This window comes from Grus americana, chromosome 4 (assembly GCF_028858705.1).
Source record: "Grus americana isolate bGruAme1 chromosome 4, bGruAme1.mat, whole genome shotgun sequence".
NCBI classification, from domain to species: Eukaryota; Metazoa; Chordata; class Aves; order Gruiformes; family Gruidae; genus Grus; species Grus americana.
The window spans coordinates 39236777-39255455 of record NC_072855.1 but is presented as its reverse complement, the minus strand read 5'-3'; the positions used below and the strand labels follow the sequence as shown (position 1 = coordinate 39255455).

The following is an 18679-nucleotide window of genomic DNA, read 5'->3' as shown; positions in this document are numbered from 1 at the left end:
TAGGTGCCAAAGATGCCACAGGTGCCTAAACTTCCACTTGTAAAATTAGTTAGAAACTTAAACCCCAAGAAGGCTGAAGGTGCTACCACCTGGGCTGAAGTTAACACCCCTTCACCTGGAATTCACAAACTGTACACCACAAACTGTTAGCCACTTCAAAGCTCCTATCTATGTGTATCATGTTAGAACCAAACTGACTTCAGTGGAAAAACAAAGAACTCATAGCTATCTTTGTTGATGGTCAACGTCAACACTGGCCATTTTGCTTATAGATGATTAAAGGAATCACTCACTAACTTAAACATCAGAAGAGAAATATCTCAACCAAAGCAAGCAAGCCACTCTCTCTCAGAAGACTACTCTAATCATCAGCTGCTGACTGGGATCAATCCCGTTGAAGTGCCAACACTATAAAAAAAAAGAACACATCATTAATAGATCAAAGAGTGCATAAGAACACAAGTCCAAAGTAGGATAATTCTGGGGAAGGACAGGAGAAGGGAGAATTCTACATTTCAGACCTGCTCCCAATACCACCTCTGCATTTTGCTCAATTAGTTTTTAATGACAAATTATGAAATTTCTTGAAGTAAGAACCAGCCTGAGCACTGCCATGCCTTAGGTGCTCTGCTGGTCTGGGACCAAGTGCACTGCTCAGCCATACTGAATGTCTTACACCACTGTATCTTGGAAATGGTCTCCCAAACTTTTCTGCCTCCCCAAGATTCTATAAACTTGTTTTCATAATTATAGTATTTGATCCATTCAGACTAACACAACTGATTTAGCTGACAGTGACTCCTGAAATTAATATTATGCCACTATTCTTTACAAAAAGAACAGATTTTATGTTTTTCACAGAACACTGTGGAACTTACCAGCAAACAGCTATTGCAAATAATCCTCTTCCTTCATCCTTCACAACTGCTTTTGTTGTTTCAAAATTTTTCTCCTCTTTTGATTTTGCAAGACTTCAGTCATTAAAAAGCTACAGAAGGTTTCTTTGTTCTGAAACAGTAACAGATCAGACCTTGAATAAACTACACCATCTGTCTTCCCCTCCATACTGTGCTTTTAAGTGACTTTTTTTTAAGAGTTCTAATAAAATAAATCCAAAACTGCAGGAGCAACAGCCATATTTATTCATTTGTCTTATAAATACATGCTAACATTAATTTGGTTAAATCTTTTGATTTTGGTCTTCTTCAGGTACTTGACTGCTGCTTTGGAAACTTCACTACTTTACTCCTACATGCTTTGCCTTAGTTACTTCAGTTTTTCCCAACAGCAGAGCTGTTTAATACCTAATGAAAAACTCTAAATAGCACCTACAAGTACTTAAAGCAAGAGCAAAGACAACTGAGCCTTTTGTTTGTAGATACAAGAAAAGCGTTCATATTTGGAACTATCTTTTTGATTATAGCAGAGATTTCACAACTTCTGAAATATTTAGGTTCCCTAGTTTGCAGTAAAAGTTTCCTTGTTGCTTCTAAGTCTTCAAATATTTTGGGGAAAAGTACCCAATTTTCAGTAACAGTTATCCAATGTTTCAGTAACACTACATTCCAGTCCATAAACTTCACAACAATTAATGATTTAAATAGCAAATGAAAACATAAAATAATAACAAACTGACAAAAACCTTTACACAAGAAACTCTCTCTGTTTCTGGAACTCTTCTGGAATATCAGGAAGGCCAAGAATTACAGATGCAAACCAACAAAGAGTTTATCATTAGTACATTGCTAAAGAGCCTATGCTTTTTTGTTCCTGCGACTGATTTCATTATGGCAAATGCACAGACACACAAAAATCAACAGTATAGTGGAACAGAGGTTCCCAACTGCAAGGAATGTCCACATAGGTACCTTCATATTCTACATTTAATAATAGTGCTAAACAGAGTTGTGCTACAGATACTCAAGCTGGGTGGAAACACAGAGCATTAGTACGATCTTTTTCTTCTTCTATTCCCTACCTTTATCTGCAAAGATTTTTCTTCCCTGAATCACAGACCTGACTTTTAGTTACAGGGGAGGAAAAGAAACAGCACCATCATTACAGAATGTAAGTATTTCAGAATGGCCCAACAGTCCGCACTTTCTTTTCCCTATCCCTTCAGTCCCCATGAGTCCTTCCACCTTTTTAGACCCCCATTTCTGAGTTCCTGTTTCTACTCCCGGTATTTACAGCCTTGGAATCTTAGGGCTGGGAAGAGGAAGTTATATTTAACTGAACCACTGCTGACACCTGTTGTCTGCCTGAGAAATCTGTGTTAATCAGGCCTGGTGTACTTAATATGGGGCAGGGGAAATTTTAGGCTGTCTCTCCCCCCAGTTCTCAGACTTGTAATGTTGCAGGTCCAGGGAGCAGGAATGGGTGCCATATAGGGCCCTAGGAAAAGGAGTTAGAAACCTCACTACATAAGCTAAGCTTTGCTAGCACGAATTTGAAGTGAAATTTCAACCAACTCTGAGGAGTAAGGTGAAAGATTGCCTCATCCTGCGAACGGTGTGGGATCACAAAGCCATCTGGTAAAGAAAAAGGATTGCAGTGACATGCCCTGCTACTGAATGAGGTTTCTAGACAAGATGATTTACATACTGAGTACATATGTAACAAAGCAGAAATGAATAGGAACATCCTATAGGTAATGCAGTAGTGAATGGAAAGGCACAATACCAGTGAAAGTAAAATATAGACATCAAGTAAAAAACCCAAGCCTTCACCTCAAATGTTATTTACATTGTATTACACAAATGCAAAAATCATAGAATCATAGAATGGTTTGGGTTGGAAGGGACCTCAAAGATCATTTAGTTCCAACCCCCCTGCCATGGGCAGGGACGCCCTCCACTAGACCACGTTGCCCAAAGCCCCATCCAGCCTGGCCTTGAACACTCCCAGGGAGGGGGCATCCACAGCTTCTCTGGGCGACCTGTTCCAGTGCCTCACCACCCTCACAGTAAAGGATTTCTTCCTAGTATCTAATCTAAATCAACCCTCCTTCAGCTTGAACCCATTACCCATTGTCCTATCACTACAGGCCCTACTAAAAAGTCTGTCCCCATCTTCCTTATAAGCCCCCTTTGGGTACTGGAAGGCTGCTATAAGGTCTCCCTGGAGCCTTCTCTTCTCCAGGCTGAACAATCCCAACTCTCTCAGCCTGTCCTCATAGGAGAGGTGCTCCAGCCTTCTGATCAGCTTCGTGGGCCTCCTCTGGACTCTCTCCAACAGCTCCATGTCTCTCCTGTACTGGGGCCCCCAGAGCTGGACGCAGTACTCCAGGTGGGGTCTCACCAGAGCGGAGTAGAGGGGCAGGATCCCCTCCCTCGACCTGCTGGTCACACTTCTTTTGACACAACCCAGGATACAGTTGGCTTTCTGGGTTGCAAGTGCACATTTCTGGGTCATGTTGAGCTTCTCATCCACCAACACCCAGAAGTCCTTCTCCATTCAAATCCACCAGAGCTACAAATACCAACTTCCCTCTGAAGTGAATGCCTTAGAAACACAGCAGGTGGCAAACAATTAATTCACAAAAAATGCTCCAGCACTTAACAACCCTTTTTTTCCCAAAGTTATGAAGGAACTAGGACAAGACTATATACTGCCAGTATTAACAGTGAGAATATCAAACGGCAGCCCCAAGAAGCCCTCCATCGGGGACCACTCCCAGGGGATACAGACGTGCCTCAGCACATGCTGCCCTGAGGGGCCACGGCTGTGAGTGAGCACCGAGACCGTCCCACCGCCACGCAGGAGACAGACAAGCTGTGGCGGTGCCGGCTCACAAATGGAAAATAAACCACCCACAGCTAAACAGGACACAACCAAGCAGGTACGTCTTGTCTTCAGCTATTATTTTCTTCTATAAACCAGACCGACGCAGAAACACTGTACAGGCTCTTTTATGAAAGTCAGTCCCCTTTGACAGGTGACAGCCAAAGGGCACAACGCATTCATTTCTCCAAACTCCCAAGTTTGAGAGACGCCTGAGAGGGTGGGGGTTTCAAAGGGCATCGCGACGCAAAACTAACGGCTAGGTGACAAGAGTAGACACGGGGAGCGACAGAGGAACAGCCGGAAGGCAGGCGACCTGTGAGCTACAGCCCCGCCGCCACGCCGCGACCAGGGACTACGCCTCAGCACAGCCCCACGCCTGGCGGAAGCGGGAGAGGCCCAACCCCGCCGGGGGCGCAGGCGCGGTGCGGGACACGCGTGGCCCCGCCCCGGCTGGGCGGGCTCTTCGGCGAGACCACGCCCCTCCCCACCGGCCGCGCGCGCCCCTTCCTCCGCGGCCCCAGCGAAGGCGCGGCCGTCCCGTTCCTACCCGCGTCCCAGCGCCGCCGGGCCCCCTGGAGCCGCCCCCCCCGCTTCCGAGCAGCGGCTGGAGCCTGGGAGCCTGTGCGGCGCGGCGGCCGGGCCGAGCGGGGAGATGAACACGGTGCTGTCCCGGGCCAACTCGCTCTTCGCCTTCTCTTTGAGCGTGATGGCGGCGCTCACCTTCGGTTGCTTCATCACCACCGCCTTCAAGGAGCGCAGCGTGCCCGTCAGCATCGCCGTCTCCCGGGTCACGCTGTGAGTGCGGGGAGAAGGAAGGGAGTGGCGGAGGAGGGCCGAGCCGGGCGGCGGCAGCAGCCCGCCGGGGAGGGGAAGCGTTTGTCAGGGAGCTGCGGCTCTGCCGGGGCTGCCCGCCGAGGAGCCGCTGCGGGACGGGTAACGGCCGGGGCACGTAGGGGGAAGTCAGCGCCCGGCTGCGGGACGGCGCAGACGCGAGCTGAGGTTTCTCGCCGCTGCCGTTCCGCCGGCCGCATCGGCCGGGGCCGCCGAGGTCTCGGCTTCCTCCTCGCTCCCTCGCTGCACGCCTGGGCCAATGAGGCAGCCCCACGACGGCGCTCCGCCGCCTCACGCCCCGGCCGGGCGGGAGCTGGGGCGGCGCCGCCCGCGTTGGGCGTTTCGTTGCCGGTCTGCTCGTTAAACTACTGACCTCCTGCAGATGCTGCTGGGGGCCGTTGTGTCGAGGCACGCTTGCTTGCGAACACCAGTCGCGTTCTCTGTAACGGGGTGGTGACTTAAGGGGAGTCGAACGAACTGCTTTTGGCAGTTGTGGGGGAGCAGAGACCTAAATGAACGTACGGCTTATCTCCCTAGCACGGTTTTTTTAATTATTAGTTCCCTTAGATTTTTCCACTGGTAACATATTTTCTTTTTCACAAGCTCTGTGACAGTAGACTGACTGGGATAGCTTATCTTCCTGTGAAATGCACCAGGTGTAGAATATGTAATGCCACATCAAAAGCGTGTTGCCAACGTGACACGATGTGCTGATGCAAACTTGTGCCAGGGGAACCTTTTTTACTTTTTTTTTTTTCTTTCGAAAAGGAAACTTTGTCACAGGAAACTTCCGTCAGCTTAAGTATGTATAATGTGGAGGGCTGTAGTTGCACAAGCAGTTGAGCAGCTGCTATTGCCACCAAAAAATGGAGGACTTTGCGCCTGCTTCTAGCAACGTGGTCCTTTACCAGAGCTGCACAAGGGAATGGGGCTAATAGGATACTTTACTGAGCTGCTTTAACTCAACTAATGAGTTTGTTGGGTTTGGGTTTGGTGAGGTTAGTGAGCCAAAGCAGCTCGTGGAGCTTTGGAGCCACCCCAGGGTAAAGTGGCAGTGGATGGCTAGCAGCAGGATTTGAAAGGGAAGATGAATGCAAATGAAGAGTGGGAAACTGCAGTCTCCTTTTGGATTGGTTTAATACCTCAGGAGAACAAACCTCATATTTATGCTAGATTGAAGATTGCAAACAGCATAAAACTGGCATAAAAGCAGATTTTTTTGAGTGCTTTGGTGAACTTGACATATGTGAGGTAGCATGCTAATGCCTAATCTGGATAAGATTTATCTTGCCAGTCCCTTCTGTGATGCACAGATGTGATATTAATGAGAGGTGTTACACCTTCGTTGCTTTTCTTGGACTTCTAAGAAGTTCTGCAGACCCCAGACTTAAGGCCCTTTACTGCACCAGATTGACAGTTACTCAGAAATGAAGTGCTTGATAAGAGTTATTACTTAAAGATGTTGCTTTTTGCAAAGGGATGGAAATTCATAGCAACTCTTAAATTGGGAAGTTTTGGTGGTGTTTTTCTTAACACCTGGCTCCAAAAGTGTTTTTTCCTGCTGGTAAACTTTTTTCTTTGAGATTACTAAACTTCATTTTAATGAAATTATATTTTAATGGAATAATTTTCAAACTGGAATAAATGTAACTAGTAAGTTCATGTTTCCTACAATTTTTGTTACATGAGGAATTAAGGTTCATAGCTGATTGCCAACCTGCTTATGGTATTCCACTTTGTAGAGGGTAAGTTTGGTAAATTGATAAGCTTTGTGAGTACATATGAAAATATCTGCTATGTGTCTGTTATTTTCCAGTTCCTTTTTCTAATGTGGTTTAGTGTGGCAATGTCAGATATTTCTCCAAATGTGGATTTGTAATAAAGTCTTCTAAAAGATATGATTTTCCATCATGTAGAAGAAAATAAGCATTTTCTTTATACTGCTACTTAAATACATTCCAGGGAGAAATCTTTTTAACTTGTGTGAGCTACAAACATAAACTCTGTTTTATCAGAATGGTTGGAGTGTCTTGTATGAGACTGAGCACAAGAGACTTTTTTTATGGAAAGCTGAGAAATAATATTGAAAATGGTTGCCAGCAGACAGCTATGCTGCCGGTGGTCCAAGCAGCTTTATACGTTTGGGGATGGCTAACACACACTTTACTGAAATGAGATGTAGTGCAGTTTAGGTACAGATAGATACAGATTTTTGCTAGCAGGAAAAAGTCTATAGGCTATTTGTATAACTTAGACTACTGTGGTGGCAAGGCCTGTCATTCAAAACTGGGGCTCCATAATTTCTGGAAGGCAGGTTTTATTTTGTAATGTTGATTGTATTTTAGCCAAAAGTATTTACAAGAAATTACAGAAAATGGATGAGGAATATATGTAATAAGAATAATAATTTATACAACACATGAAAGAGAAATGATGAGAAAGGATAATCTTGTGTTTTGTTTTGTCTTAGAAAAAATGTAGAAGATTTCACTGGACCTAGAGAAAGAAGTGATCTGGGATTCGTCACATTTGACATTACTGCAGATATCCTTAATGGAAAAAAATGGTTTGCGAACACTTTGAAATAAGAACATCTTGACATCTATTTTTGTTACTTTATAATCTTCAGGTGTTCAGGACTTGAGGAAAGCTAGCAATTTGTCTTTAAAATTTAAAGCACTGGAAAGTACTATTTTACATAGCTAGGGCAGTTAAATAGAACTTGGAATAGCTGTTCTGTCTCTAGTAGATGACACAAGGCAAGTTGTTTTCTCTTCTTTTAATGCCTGTTTTTAAAATCAGGCTCTGTAGTGAAGTGCGCTGTATCTAATAATGGGAAGTGCCATTTAACATCTGGACAGTATTATCGTTAAGTGAAGTTTGTGTTGGTGGTTTGAGGTGTGAATTAATTATAGGGTTTATGTAACATACTATTTTGACTGTTGTACTGAATCTAGAAACTGATGCGAGTTTAAGTTCTAGCAACATCATAGTTACATACAAGTACCTGTCTTCCTTTAAAAATAAAAAGATGTTAAACTATCAAATCTTTAACATTGAATTGTATGAAGTTCATTGGGAAGTATATGAGGTACTACAAAATTTATCCCATTACTTTTTGGGCTCTTTCTCATTGCTGTTACCTTTTTGTAACTTTTTTGTATTTCTCTGCTTCCCTGTTTGTGTTTTATTGGGGAAAGAGAGTTGTGTAGGGGTGTTTCTTGTTTTATTTTGTTTTGGGCAGGTTTTTTGACAGCAGCATGGTCTTGATATGAAAAAAAAAATCAGTGCTTTTCTGCAGAGTTGGTACTAAATATAAGGCAACATGCATTACCTCAGGTGGTTACAGTAAGCCTTGCTTTGCAGCTGGGCTGAGATTCCTGGGATTTTTCCTTGTCTGCTGTTTTTTGTCACTGTATTAAGCAAGACATTGCTTACCTCTGTGTTTCCCTTTCCCTGTTTTGAAGAATACTACATTGTGTAAGCAAACCAAACAAAATACAAATCTTGAATGCTTGTGAACACTGAATAAACAGGTTAATCAGATTTTTGCAGGTGTGTGTTGCACAGGAATAAGGGATTTTTTTTATTGGCTGGAAGCAGGAGAGATGAACTCCTAAGTCTCGAGTTTTACTTCTGAAATGCTTATACATATTAAAACGAGAGACTAAAATTCTAAAGCAGATGAATTGTATGTAATGTCTATAGGGGGAAGCAGAGCAAGGCAGTTCAGGACCTCTAAAAGAAATGTTCATATACAAGGATTAGTCTGCAGTATGTGGACATAAAGATTCCATGTTTTAATAACTTTTAATAGTAGCAATAGTTTTAAGTCAGTTTTTATAAAAACTTTTAGCGTTTCATGCCTGGCACAAATAAACCTTGCAGTGTGTAGAGTTGCAAAATACAGCTTTCTGGTAGGTGGGGGTTTTTTTGGAAGAAATCTTTAAGGAGATACTGGTACATGGGCTCTCTTGACTAATGTAAACAAGTTGTTAGTCTTAAGAATTAAATAAAATGACAGTTAGAAAAAGAAAATAGAGAAAGGAAAGGGGAGGAGACAGTTTTCACAACCTCTTTTTTATCTTACTTAATTCATGGCTAACTTTAGCAAGTAATAAGAAATCCCACAAAGGAGATCTTCAGAATCTTGTTTGTTGTTTTGACTTAAATGATGAAAAATATTCAAGTAAAATAGCTCCAGCTATTCTTGCAGCAACAGTAGTTAATTACTTCTTTCCCTACTTGATTTTTGAAATAGAGGCTGAAAAGCATGTTTCAGTCTTGGGATGAGTGGAACAAGGTAGAACAGATTTTGAGGCTGGTTGGGGAATCTGTATCACTTATTTTTTGAGATAGTGGCAAATAGAATAAAAAAGAGGACAGTGAAATAAAAGGTTACAGCTAATCTTTATTGTGACTTAAAAGGTCTTTTCGTTAGCAGTCACACATGGTGCATTTTATTGCTAAATAAACCACAAGTTTTTAGAATATCAGCTTTATACTGACAGTCTCAGATGGCAGTCATCAGTTCTTTACTGTTGATCAAAAATCTGAGCAGCATTTTGTTCCAGTCTAATAAGCTGACTTTCTTTGTAGTAAACAGGTAATTAAATCTGCTAATTTCTGGTGTCCCTTCCAATATGAAATACTTCCCATCTACTCACTTCTCTAATGTGGGTGTTACAGGCTCTTTGAACTCTCTACACTCCGCCAATTTCATATTTATGTATTGTTTAATGCTATTGTATCTTGATCCACAGTTGGATACCAGGGTTCTTTGTTAGTATAAATAATCACTTTGAAGGTATTTACTGTAGAATTCTGTCTTGCCTTTTATGTTTCAGGTTTTATAGTAGATTGTCTAGCAGCAGATTATGGTTACTAGCTTGCATTGTCAAATATAGAACTCTTAAATCATTGAAGGAAATAGCTGTTAGATTTCATAAATAAGTTTAAAAAAAAAAAAAACAACAAACCAAAAACCTGTTGCTTTAATATGATTAAAATCTATGTTAGAACTCCTGGAAGTGCTCTGATTTATAAGTAAGTTGAGGTATGTTGAAATGTAAGAGCTCACTATAATTATCATAGTCTATTTAGATCTAGTAAAAAAAAAAAATACAAGGTTATGTAAGTACAATATGGTATTTTTCTTAACTTGCATACATCTGCAGAGTATATTCGACTGGAATGTTAAACAATTGTTTCTATATTTGTCTGCAGAATATTCAACGAAAAACAATGTAAGTATCAAAAAGAAAGTTGAAGCAATTACCCATTTTGTACTGCAGCTATTTTTAACATTCTGAAGTTCTGCTGGGAAGAGTTAAGGCAGCAGCATTTCCTACTAGCTTGGACTGTTTTTAATGGCCTTCATGATTGTTATTTTCTTGACAGTTTAAGTGCAGGGTGGGAAGTTCACCCTGATGAAACCTAACTTAATATGTGCCCAGCAGAGTGGGAGAAATGTAACACATGCCTTGTTCGCTTACAGTAGTGGACTGTAAATTACTTTTTTCACCTCTTTGTCTGTCTTACTTTTCCCTAATGTTCTGCAGTTGACTGCTGTTAGAAACAAGATATAGTGGCCTTTTGTCTGGCTAGGTGTGGTGGGTCTTTTGTTCATAGATCACAGAAGGATTTGCCACAGTACCAGTTACTGTAGCCCGGTAATACATTTATGTTCCCTTGTCATACTTCGCAAAATAATTGGCCTTGCTGCATTTTTTTAAATTGGTTGCTATTGATATTTCACTTTGAATAACTGAAGGCTTTTTTCACTGATCTGACACAAGCTGTGTGTAACAGCCTATGGAAATAAAATGTTTTAATGGAACACCATGCTGCTATGGTGCCACTGAATTCTAGTTTAAGCTACTGTGGTTACATTGCAAGGATATAGTGAAGGCTTGGGGTTTTCTCTTATTAACTTGCTGCACAAAACTATCTCCCTACTTTTCTTTTTTTCTTTTGAAGTACCTTAGTTATTTTGTACATGCTGGTGGATATTGTGTTTGTACTAAAATAGTTTTTAGGGTTCTTTATTAGGGTCTGGGACTTCATTGTCTTGTTTCATCTTTTACATTTTTTCACATAAATCACTAGTTCTCACAAATATTGAGAATTTTTTCCTAAATTGTTCTAAAAGGTACTAAACAAGACTGCTTAGCACCTAACTACTTAAAGAACAGTATAAAGCTTCAAATATTTAAGAATTTGGGATCTGTCTTTTGAATAGCTCATACAATTCTTGAGGTTACACTTGCAATTCAAGTAGAAATTTTTTTTACCATTAAAGTTGGAGAAATGTTAAATACCTAGGCAGTGTCACGAGAGCTCAATTTAAGTCCTTTATTTGTAATGAAGTCTAAATACCGCTTTAAAAGCGACTTACCTTTGCAATTCAAAAGGAAAACCCATCATACTTTGTAAGTCTTTGCAAGCTTATGACTTTTAAATGGCTTTCTCATGTTTGAGCTGTTCTTTGTTGCTTCCATTTATTCTGTGCCACACTTAAGTGTGTAGTAGCGCTGATTCCCCCTCCTCACCCCAGTAAAGCATTATTTTGTTAAATTAGTTTTGGATTGCAAGCATGTATTTAAACTTCAAGGGTTTTAGATGAATAATGCTATGAAATGCCAGTGACTGAATGTGATCTTGTAAGGTACCTAGCTGACTTAATTACAATTGTATTTTTAGGCTCTAAACCAGGTGGTCCTTTGGGACAAGATCATGTTGAGAGGAGAAAATCCAAGGCTGTTCTTAAAAGACATGAAGTCAAAGTACTTTTTCTTCGATGATGGAAATGGTCTCAAGTAAGTAAATCCTATTACTATTATTATACATGGTGTCTTGATTTACTTGCATACTTTGCATTTTATATGTGGTTTTATTGCTGTGGTAAGGTACCTACGTTCTATCTGATATTCTGTCAGTCTATTGCATCTTTGTAGTTTGATTGTTAGAAGATGACCTTGGGATACAAGATACCCTGTTTCTTCTATAGCCTAGAAGATGCACCGCTATTATGAGCAATAGGCTTCTGGGTTTCTGCTTCCAGTATTTTTGTCTGTGTAGAATTGGTTCTGTGATGCACTCAACTCCAAAGAAGTTAGGCAACAGTAAAAAAAAAAATAAAAAATCTTATCTGGAGAATAGGTAATACTTCATGAAATAACTACATAAAATTAAAAAGCCCACTGTTTCTGGACCAGGAAAACAATTTGTATCCTAATTTATTTAATATTAGCATTTATTAATTAAATTAGTTAACTTGAGTATTTGTGCTGATAATCTTTGTTGCTTTTGCAGGGGAAACAGGAATGTCACTTTGACTCTCTCCTGGAATGTTGTACCAAATGCTGGCATTCTACCTCTTGTAACAGGATCAGGACATGTGTCTGTACCTTTCCCAGATACCTATGAAACAACAAAAAGTTATTAAATTATAATACTGAATCCTAAGCAAGATATTTTTATACTTGTATATTGTGAATAAATTTTATTGCGGTTTCTTCTCACATCCCATGCAACCCTTCAGTGAAAGGTACTTATTTTCCTCAGGCCTAACAACATAGGAAAAGGAAATGAAAGTTCAAGGTTTTTTAGATAAAACATTGAAGCTGAATCTGAAGGGAAAGGTAAATTGCAGACTAATGGTTTTGGGGGGAAAACTGAGGAATTATTTTTTTTTTATTTCTCCTGCCCATCTGGGTATAGATCTCCTTTTCTTTTAAATAAACATTTTTAAAACAGAAAATAGTCTTACTGTTTGGTTTTGTTGGGGTTTTTTGGGTGGTGGTTTTTTGGTGGTTTGGGTTTTTTTTGAGGTACTGTGATAGTTATTTAATCTGTGTAGAATTGAAATACACTTTCTGAATTTAGTTTCCGTGAGTGCCTGAAGGAAATGGCCATTCTGTTTTACGGCACTTTGCTAAACGCATACTGAGCGTCTTACAGTATTGTAAGCTTGCTCCTTTCTAGGCCTGCAAACAGCTACTTTGAAAACTGCAGTTCATTATCTGTTGTTCAGCCTGTAGAGCTTGTTTGGAGTGCCATTGATGTAGCCCACATGCAATTCTGTATTATAAAACATTTTAATAACTGCTTATAATGCAGTTCACTGGAAGAATTAACAACAAAAAAATCTTTTCAATGTCTTAAGCACAAGTCAGTAAGAAAAGGAAAAGCTTTAAGAAAGACTGTCTACAGAGCAACTGCTTGATTTTTATTGGGATCTGCTCAACAGGAAGAATGAACATAGTTGTCCCAGCCCCCTCTGGAACAAGCAATATTACAGGGGCCCTTCCATAGCAAGAAAGGGGACAGATGTTATCCAAAACAGTCTGGGAAAGCATTTAAGAAATAGACAAATTCCCATGGGAAGACAGAGAAATTTAGACAGATCTACCAGCTTGAATATGAGTCTAGGTGCAAGTCTTCCCAATTTGCATCAACGAGGAAAGGCAGCAAGCAGTGAGCAGCAGTTTCAGTCACACCTCTGCTCAAGAGTGGCCTGTGCGGCTGCACGTCCTGCTCCTTGGGTCCTCCTGCACTCGGCTGCAGCCACAAATGCTTGTCATAGCTGGGGGGACAGAAAGAAGAAACGGTGTCAGGATGCCTCTTGGTGAGAAGGACAGTTTGTACCGATCGGTGCTTCCTGCCCATTGTGTATCCAGAAAGAGGAGAACTTGCCACTATCACCTTCCTTATGTAGTTCTTAATGTGCATATATCCAAACAAAGTATGGTAGAAGTGAATTTATTGCCAGATGTCAAATGTTCAGAAGGTGCTGGGGACTTCCACAAAGAGCAAGCAGAATCTGTTATTAAAACTATGAGCTTTTTAATACTGTAAATCAGGAAAAAATTAGGAAAAATGAGAATTGCAGTGTGACAAACTTTTCAAAAGAAGAGATGCAAAAGATTGGAGCAGGGTCTCCCCCTTTGTTGTGATTTCACCTAAGAGCTGGTGGATTTTGAGGAAGCCAACTTGCTTTTAAAAAGGGATCTTTAATATTTGTGAATTATCCCTAAGTGTCTATTTAGTACATTCTCTGTGTTGGTGTATCAATCAAAGAGATGTTGAAAAAAATTTCCAAAAAGTGCTTTGTCTTTTTACAAACAATTTTTTCAAGTGTGAAAACTAAAAAAAAAAAAAAAATTCACAGAAATATTTTAGGACAATTTTTCATTTGTATCCAACATATTTACATAAATTCCAGTTCTCTCAACTTGTGCTGTTTTCCACAGATTAGCATAATCAGCACAATGAAATATATCCTATTTTTTCTGTGCTTCGATATCAAATGTATATATTGCTCTAAAAACTGTTTTAGAGAACTTAATACTGTTATATAGAAGGAAAACAAATTTAGAGATAATTGGGCAGAGTTGTGGAGTTGTTTTGTTAATTGCCAAGTAAGTGGTTGGTTTATTCATAAATTATATTCCTGAAATGTTTACTGAAACTTACTCCTTGTGGCTTGGCATTCAACCACTTCCCTGTGTTCCTTTGGCAGTACTCAAATATAAAGGGCTGTCTATGAAAGAGATGCTTTAACTACAAAGACAAGGATCTACTGTCAAAAAAAAAAAAAAACAAACCAGAGATAAATCCACCTTCTTTCATCCAAAATGGTACATTCCTCCCAGCAGGTGGTAGCAGAATTTTAAGACACTAAAATTGTAGCTTCAAATGTGAAGCTTGAAGCTTTTCTAGCCTTTCCCAGTGAAGAGAAATAATGTTTGAGGTAAGCATTTTAGAGGGATGAAGAAGAAACTGTCACTGAGTTTGTGTTCAAGTTCTTAGAAGAACTGGGTTTTATCTTGAGGGAAAGGCTGGCAGAGATGAGCACTTAAATCATAGAATCATAGAATAGTTTGGGTTGGAAAATGGTATGGCACGAGCTTGCCCTTCGCTTCTCGCCCACCAAGCGGGACAGGATGCGCTCTGTTCTCTTCTTGGTTCAGGGAGCAAGATGGCAAATTCCTCGGCTGGTCTCTAAAGCCTTTCAAAAAGGAAAACGACTACTGCATTTTGTTGTGGCAACTCTCAAACCATTTATAAAAAGAACGCTCTTTTCTGGAAACAAATGGCAGTACTCCCTCTTGTCTCTTCTGATACATCTTATAAAAAGAAATATTATTGCTGGCAGATGATTCTTCTCTTAGATGTGTTACCAACTAAATAATGATGTTTTATGTAGTGATGTGTACAAAAGGTGTGTTCCCTAGCAACTGACTTAATGGGAAAAGGCTTGAAATCCTTTTGTAGGAAATTTGAACTAAACCCACTTCTGATGCATTTCAGGCAGCAATTTGATGAGGTTCTGGAGTCAGGAGTTCTTGTCTAAGAGCTGTGAAATGCAAACTCTGAAAGTGGCCTGGGTTTCCATTTACTGTTGAGAGCACGCAGCATGGCACAGAAAGCCCTGTGCAGGAAAGGAAAATAACTCTAAAATCTGTGTTTAAAGTTCTGCTCCCCTGCGCATACAGTCTTATTTATGGATTGGTGCTATGGATAGTAAAAATTGACATTGAGAAAATGAATGAATTCTAACTTTTGGTTGTTTATTCTTTCAGTAAGTTTCTTCTGAACAATGAAATTAGAGCAGCTATTATATTGCTTAACAGCCAGATTCAAACAGAGTTCTGGCATTATCCTGGGATTACAAATGTTGAAAATTTTATGCTTCTGAAAATTATTTCAGGAGAGGTTTTGCAGGAACAGTTCTGTAAAATGAAAGCTATTTAGATGGAAAATTCAAGTATTGGAGGAGCAATCTTACTCCAAATTTCTGTCAGAAAATACATGCAAAATAACTATGTAAACCTTTAGTATTTAAGGAATGTTCTTCTGGTTTACTTGGCTTATTTTGGAAGAAAATTGAGATTTTCTCCATTAAAAACAGTTTAAAACTTTTAAAAACATTTAAAACTCTTCACAAAAACAAACAATCAAACAGGCATATGCTCTTTAGCAGGAAGAGTCCTGTTCTAAGCACACAGGTAAATGCTCGTATTACAGTAGTCACATCAGGCATATTTTTATTAAGAAAAAAAAATCCAAAACTTGAACAAGCCAAACTACTGCTGGATCTTGTTCTGGTGCCCTCCACTGTTTCCCTGTGACCATTTTTGTGAATCTGCACTTTCTTCAAGAGGTGAGGCACGGGTAAAGATAAAGTAGGCATTGCATTGTTAAAGTTTCTTTTTCCCTTAATAATGTGTCACTGTAATAATTCATTTTATGCAAGTTATTATTTAGTTTATCCACTAATAATTGTTCTTAATTAGCAATTCTTAATTTACTTTCGTTTCAGGTGGAAAGATAGAATTTTCTCTTTCTCTCTTTTCTGTTTACTCCAAACTCCAACAGAGTTGCATTTATGATTTCTTTTTCCAAACGTTAATAATCTAATATTGAAATTCTAAACCCTCTACGCATAAGCTATTGAGAAAACAGAACAAACAAAAAAACCCCTCTAAATCAATACAGTTGCATTATCCAGACTTACAAGCTATTGATTCAAAATAAAAACAACAGATCCAAATATATAATTAGGAGAATATTTCAAAACTCAGATCTGGTGAAAAGTGCTACCTGACCTCCCCACCCTTTCCTCCCCCCGCTCGGTGCTAAGGATGCACATCCACGACACCTGGCACTACCCTCTGCTTTCCAGCTGGATCCCCTTACGCTCGTAGGGCTGCTCCAGGCCACACCTTCTGAAGAACCATAAAACTGGCAGAAATGGATTAGAGAGAATATACACATTTCCAGCGCTAGAGGACCATGACAGTGAGCAAGTGGGGGTTTTTTTTGTAATTTGAAGATGTATTTATATTATTCCCATAACTTTGTCAACAGCAATTGTCATTTATTTTTGCAGTTGTAATCCAATGACTTCCAGGTGCTTTACAAGAAAAATCCGTATTTATTTCCAGAAAGAGGCTGGCATGCTTAAGCCATACTGGAAGTGCTTTTGCAAGCGACCGTCTCAAAAACATTACGTGGGGGAGCTGGAGCTGCCTGGGGCGGTGTGTGACTAACCTGCTGTGGGCTTCTGCCACCTGGCTGCACAGGTGGTTGGCAGGCAAAGGGAGAATTGGGGGCTCCTAATTGGGGCCTCCCTCTGCAGAACCAGGCTTTGGGCTTCACACGTGGGGTTTTGCTTCTGTGGTGCAACAGGGACAACAGGTACAGTGCTATTAATTCAGTGTGCCCCCCTTGCTCTGTGTTTCCTTTTGCTTTATTAAGGTTTGTTCTCCACCACCCCCACCCCCCCCCCCCCCCCAGTGAAGTGGCTGCTATGGTCCTGGGTGCTTGCGCTGAGGTGAATGAGCTGGGTTTGGTACACAGGAGGGGTTTTGGAGTGTGGTGATAGGAGCTATTGTGAGAAAAAGAAGGTGTTTGGATGTGGCTACAGAAGATCAGTTCAGAAAAAAGTGTTTGGTTTAAGTGTAAAAAATATTTGCCTTTAAGAATGACTTGTATTAGATGTAGTTATGAGTGGCTGACAAGGCAGGCAGACGAGAGCCCTTTTTTGTGTAAGGCAGTAATTGAAAATTAAGATAGAACTAGTTTAACTGTGATTGGGAAGTAACAGCAATGAGATTGTCTGTGGCTGCTTAAGTATCTCTCCCCCCCCCCCCCCCCCCCCTTTTATTTCAGAAAGGTAACTACCTTCCAGTTTAATTTCTTTTTCCCAATTTTAAAAGGAGAGGGTCAGAGTTTCTTTTTTTTTTTTCCCTTCCAGCCCCCATCTCTCACTAAATGCTACTTGTTCATTTATTTTTTGCTTTGGGAACTAGCATAGTAAGAAACAGAAAAGGGCACTGCCACCTGCAACCTAGCTGCATACATGTTGTAATTGTTTGGAGATTCAAGCAAAGGTAGTTGGTAATTCATATTGAATTATTTTCTCTATGTATCTGGCTCTAGAAAAGTCAGAGCTGGGGTGCTCTGTAAGTGTTTTTTGACAGTGGAGGCTGTACACTTATTCCACATCTTGAAGTGGAAATAGGAAAGCAGTGGGGTTTTTTTACACAGTATGGTTTATAGGAGTGTGTATTAAGAGTACTTGAGTTCTAGGTCTTGAAACGCATATTGCTTTATTGGACATGGGAAGAAAAATAAGTGTTACATCTACTGGGGGTGGGAGTAGAATCTGTTTCATAAAGTATTTGCATTTGAATATTTAGTCTGAATCTTCCCCCTCACCTATCAAAACAACATTTCTAAGATTAATACAAATTTTCTAGGAAGATATGGAACTCTTGCTGGAAATAACAGTTTATGCCAATGTCTGTCTGGGATGATTTATATCTAATAGATCTTACCACTGGGAAAGGTGGTGGTATACGTTGGGTTGAGCCATTACAGTGCGTACCTACGTTTTGTGTATCTCTTGTGAGTATTGCTGACAACAGCATTCCCTACCTGCGTTGCGCTGCATAAGCCATCGATGCGGTCATCAGCGGCCCCCTTCCACCCTGGGATGGGGAGCGCAGCATCGCGACGTGGGTTGAAGCAGCGTCCTCTTCATCACGATGATGGGGCAGCAGCTAGGTTACGTGCCTAGGGGTGAGGTGGCAAAGATTCTGTGATTGCAGGCTGGCATTTATGCAATCACATTAATGTAAGTGAAACTATCCCAGTTGACCTGAGTGTATGAGTTGATCTAATAAATAGTAAATTCATGTTCCACATAACTCTGTTTCAAAAGTTAAAATTACAGGCCATAACAAAGGGTGAGAGAGCAGTTCCTAAAACAAGTAGCATACCAAAATTTTGGTGGGTTATTTGCCAGAACTTAGGCAATAGATCCATTAACTCCTCAGATGGATGTACTGGATATGACCTTGTAATATGCTTTAGGGATAGAGTGTTATTTGCTAAACACAGTCTTGGGAGCATAGATCTGGCAGCAATAGCTCTAAATACTGAGAAAAGTTAGAATATTTTGGTTAAAGATTTATTTTAACTTTTTGTTTTGGGGAAACTAGGGGAGAAGAATAGATGGAGGGATGATCACGACATTTTGGATATTCTTAGA

The 18679-nt window shown here is 40.3% G+C and overlaps 2 protein-coding genes across 5 annotated transcripts in view; one reads left to right on the top strand and one right to left on the bottom strand.

Moving 5' to 3' along the window:
• Window positions 1–4638, bottom strand: part of ASB5 (ankyrin repeat and SOCS box containing 5) — a 42400-nt gene extending 37762 nt beyond the window's left edge. For 2 of the 4 annotated variants that reach the window (XM_054823826.1, XM_054823829.1), the window contains exons 1-2: window positions 4507–4634; window positions 879–1008 (exon numbers count right to left, since the gene is read on the bottom strand). The gene's annotated coding sequence lies outside the window, so the exon portion shown is untranslated. Of the gene's footprint in view, window positions 1–878; window positions 1009–4506 lie in introns of all 4 variants that reach the window. The other 2 variants (XM_054823828.1, XM_054823827.1) reach the window with 2 other exon arrangements.
• Window positions 4249–12084, top strand: SPCS3 (signal peptidase complex subunit 3). Its single transcript, XM_054823833.1, has 5 exons — window positions 4249–4581; window positions 7088–7163; window positions 9789–9863; window positions 11320–11435; window positions 11932–12084. The coding sequence occupies exons 1-5, from the start codon at window positions 4439–4441 to the stop codon at window positions 12062–12064; spliced, it is 543 nt and encodes a 180-aa protein (XP_054679808.1). The 5' UTR covers window positions 4249–4438; the 3' UTR covers window positions 12065–12084.
• Window positions 12085–18679: the final 6595 nt, after the last annotated feature.

Bases quoted from the DNA above. Each gene is read 5' to 3' on its own strand.
- SPCS3 (XM_054823833.1), top strand. From the start codon at position 4,439: ATGAACACGGTGCTGTCCCGGGCCAACTCGCTCTTCGCCTTCTCTTTG. The intron at 4,582-7,087 runs GTGAGTGCGGGG...GTTTTGTCTTAG, and splicing joins GCCGTCTCCCGGGTCACGCT to AAAAAATGTAGAAGATTTCA. The intron at 9,864-11,319 runs GTAAGTATCAAA...TTGTATTTTTAG, and splicing joins AATATTCAACGAAAAACAAT to GCTCTAAACCAGGTGGTCCT.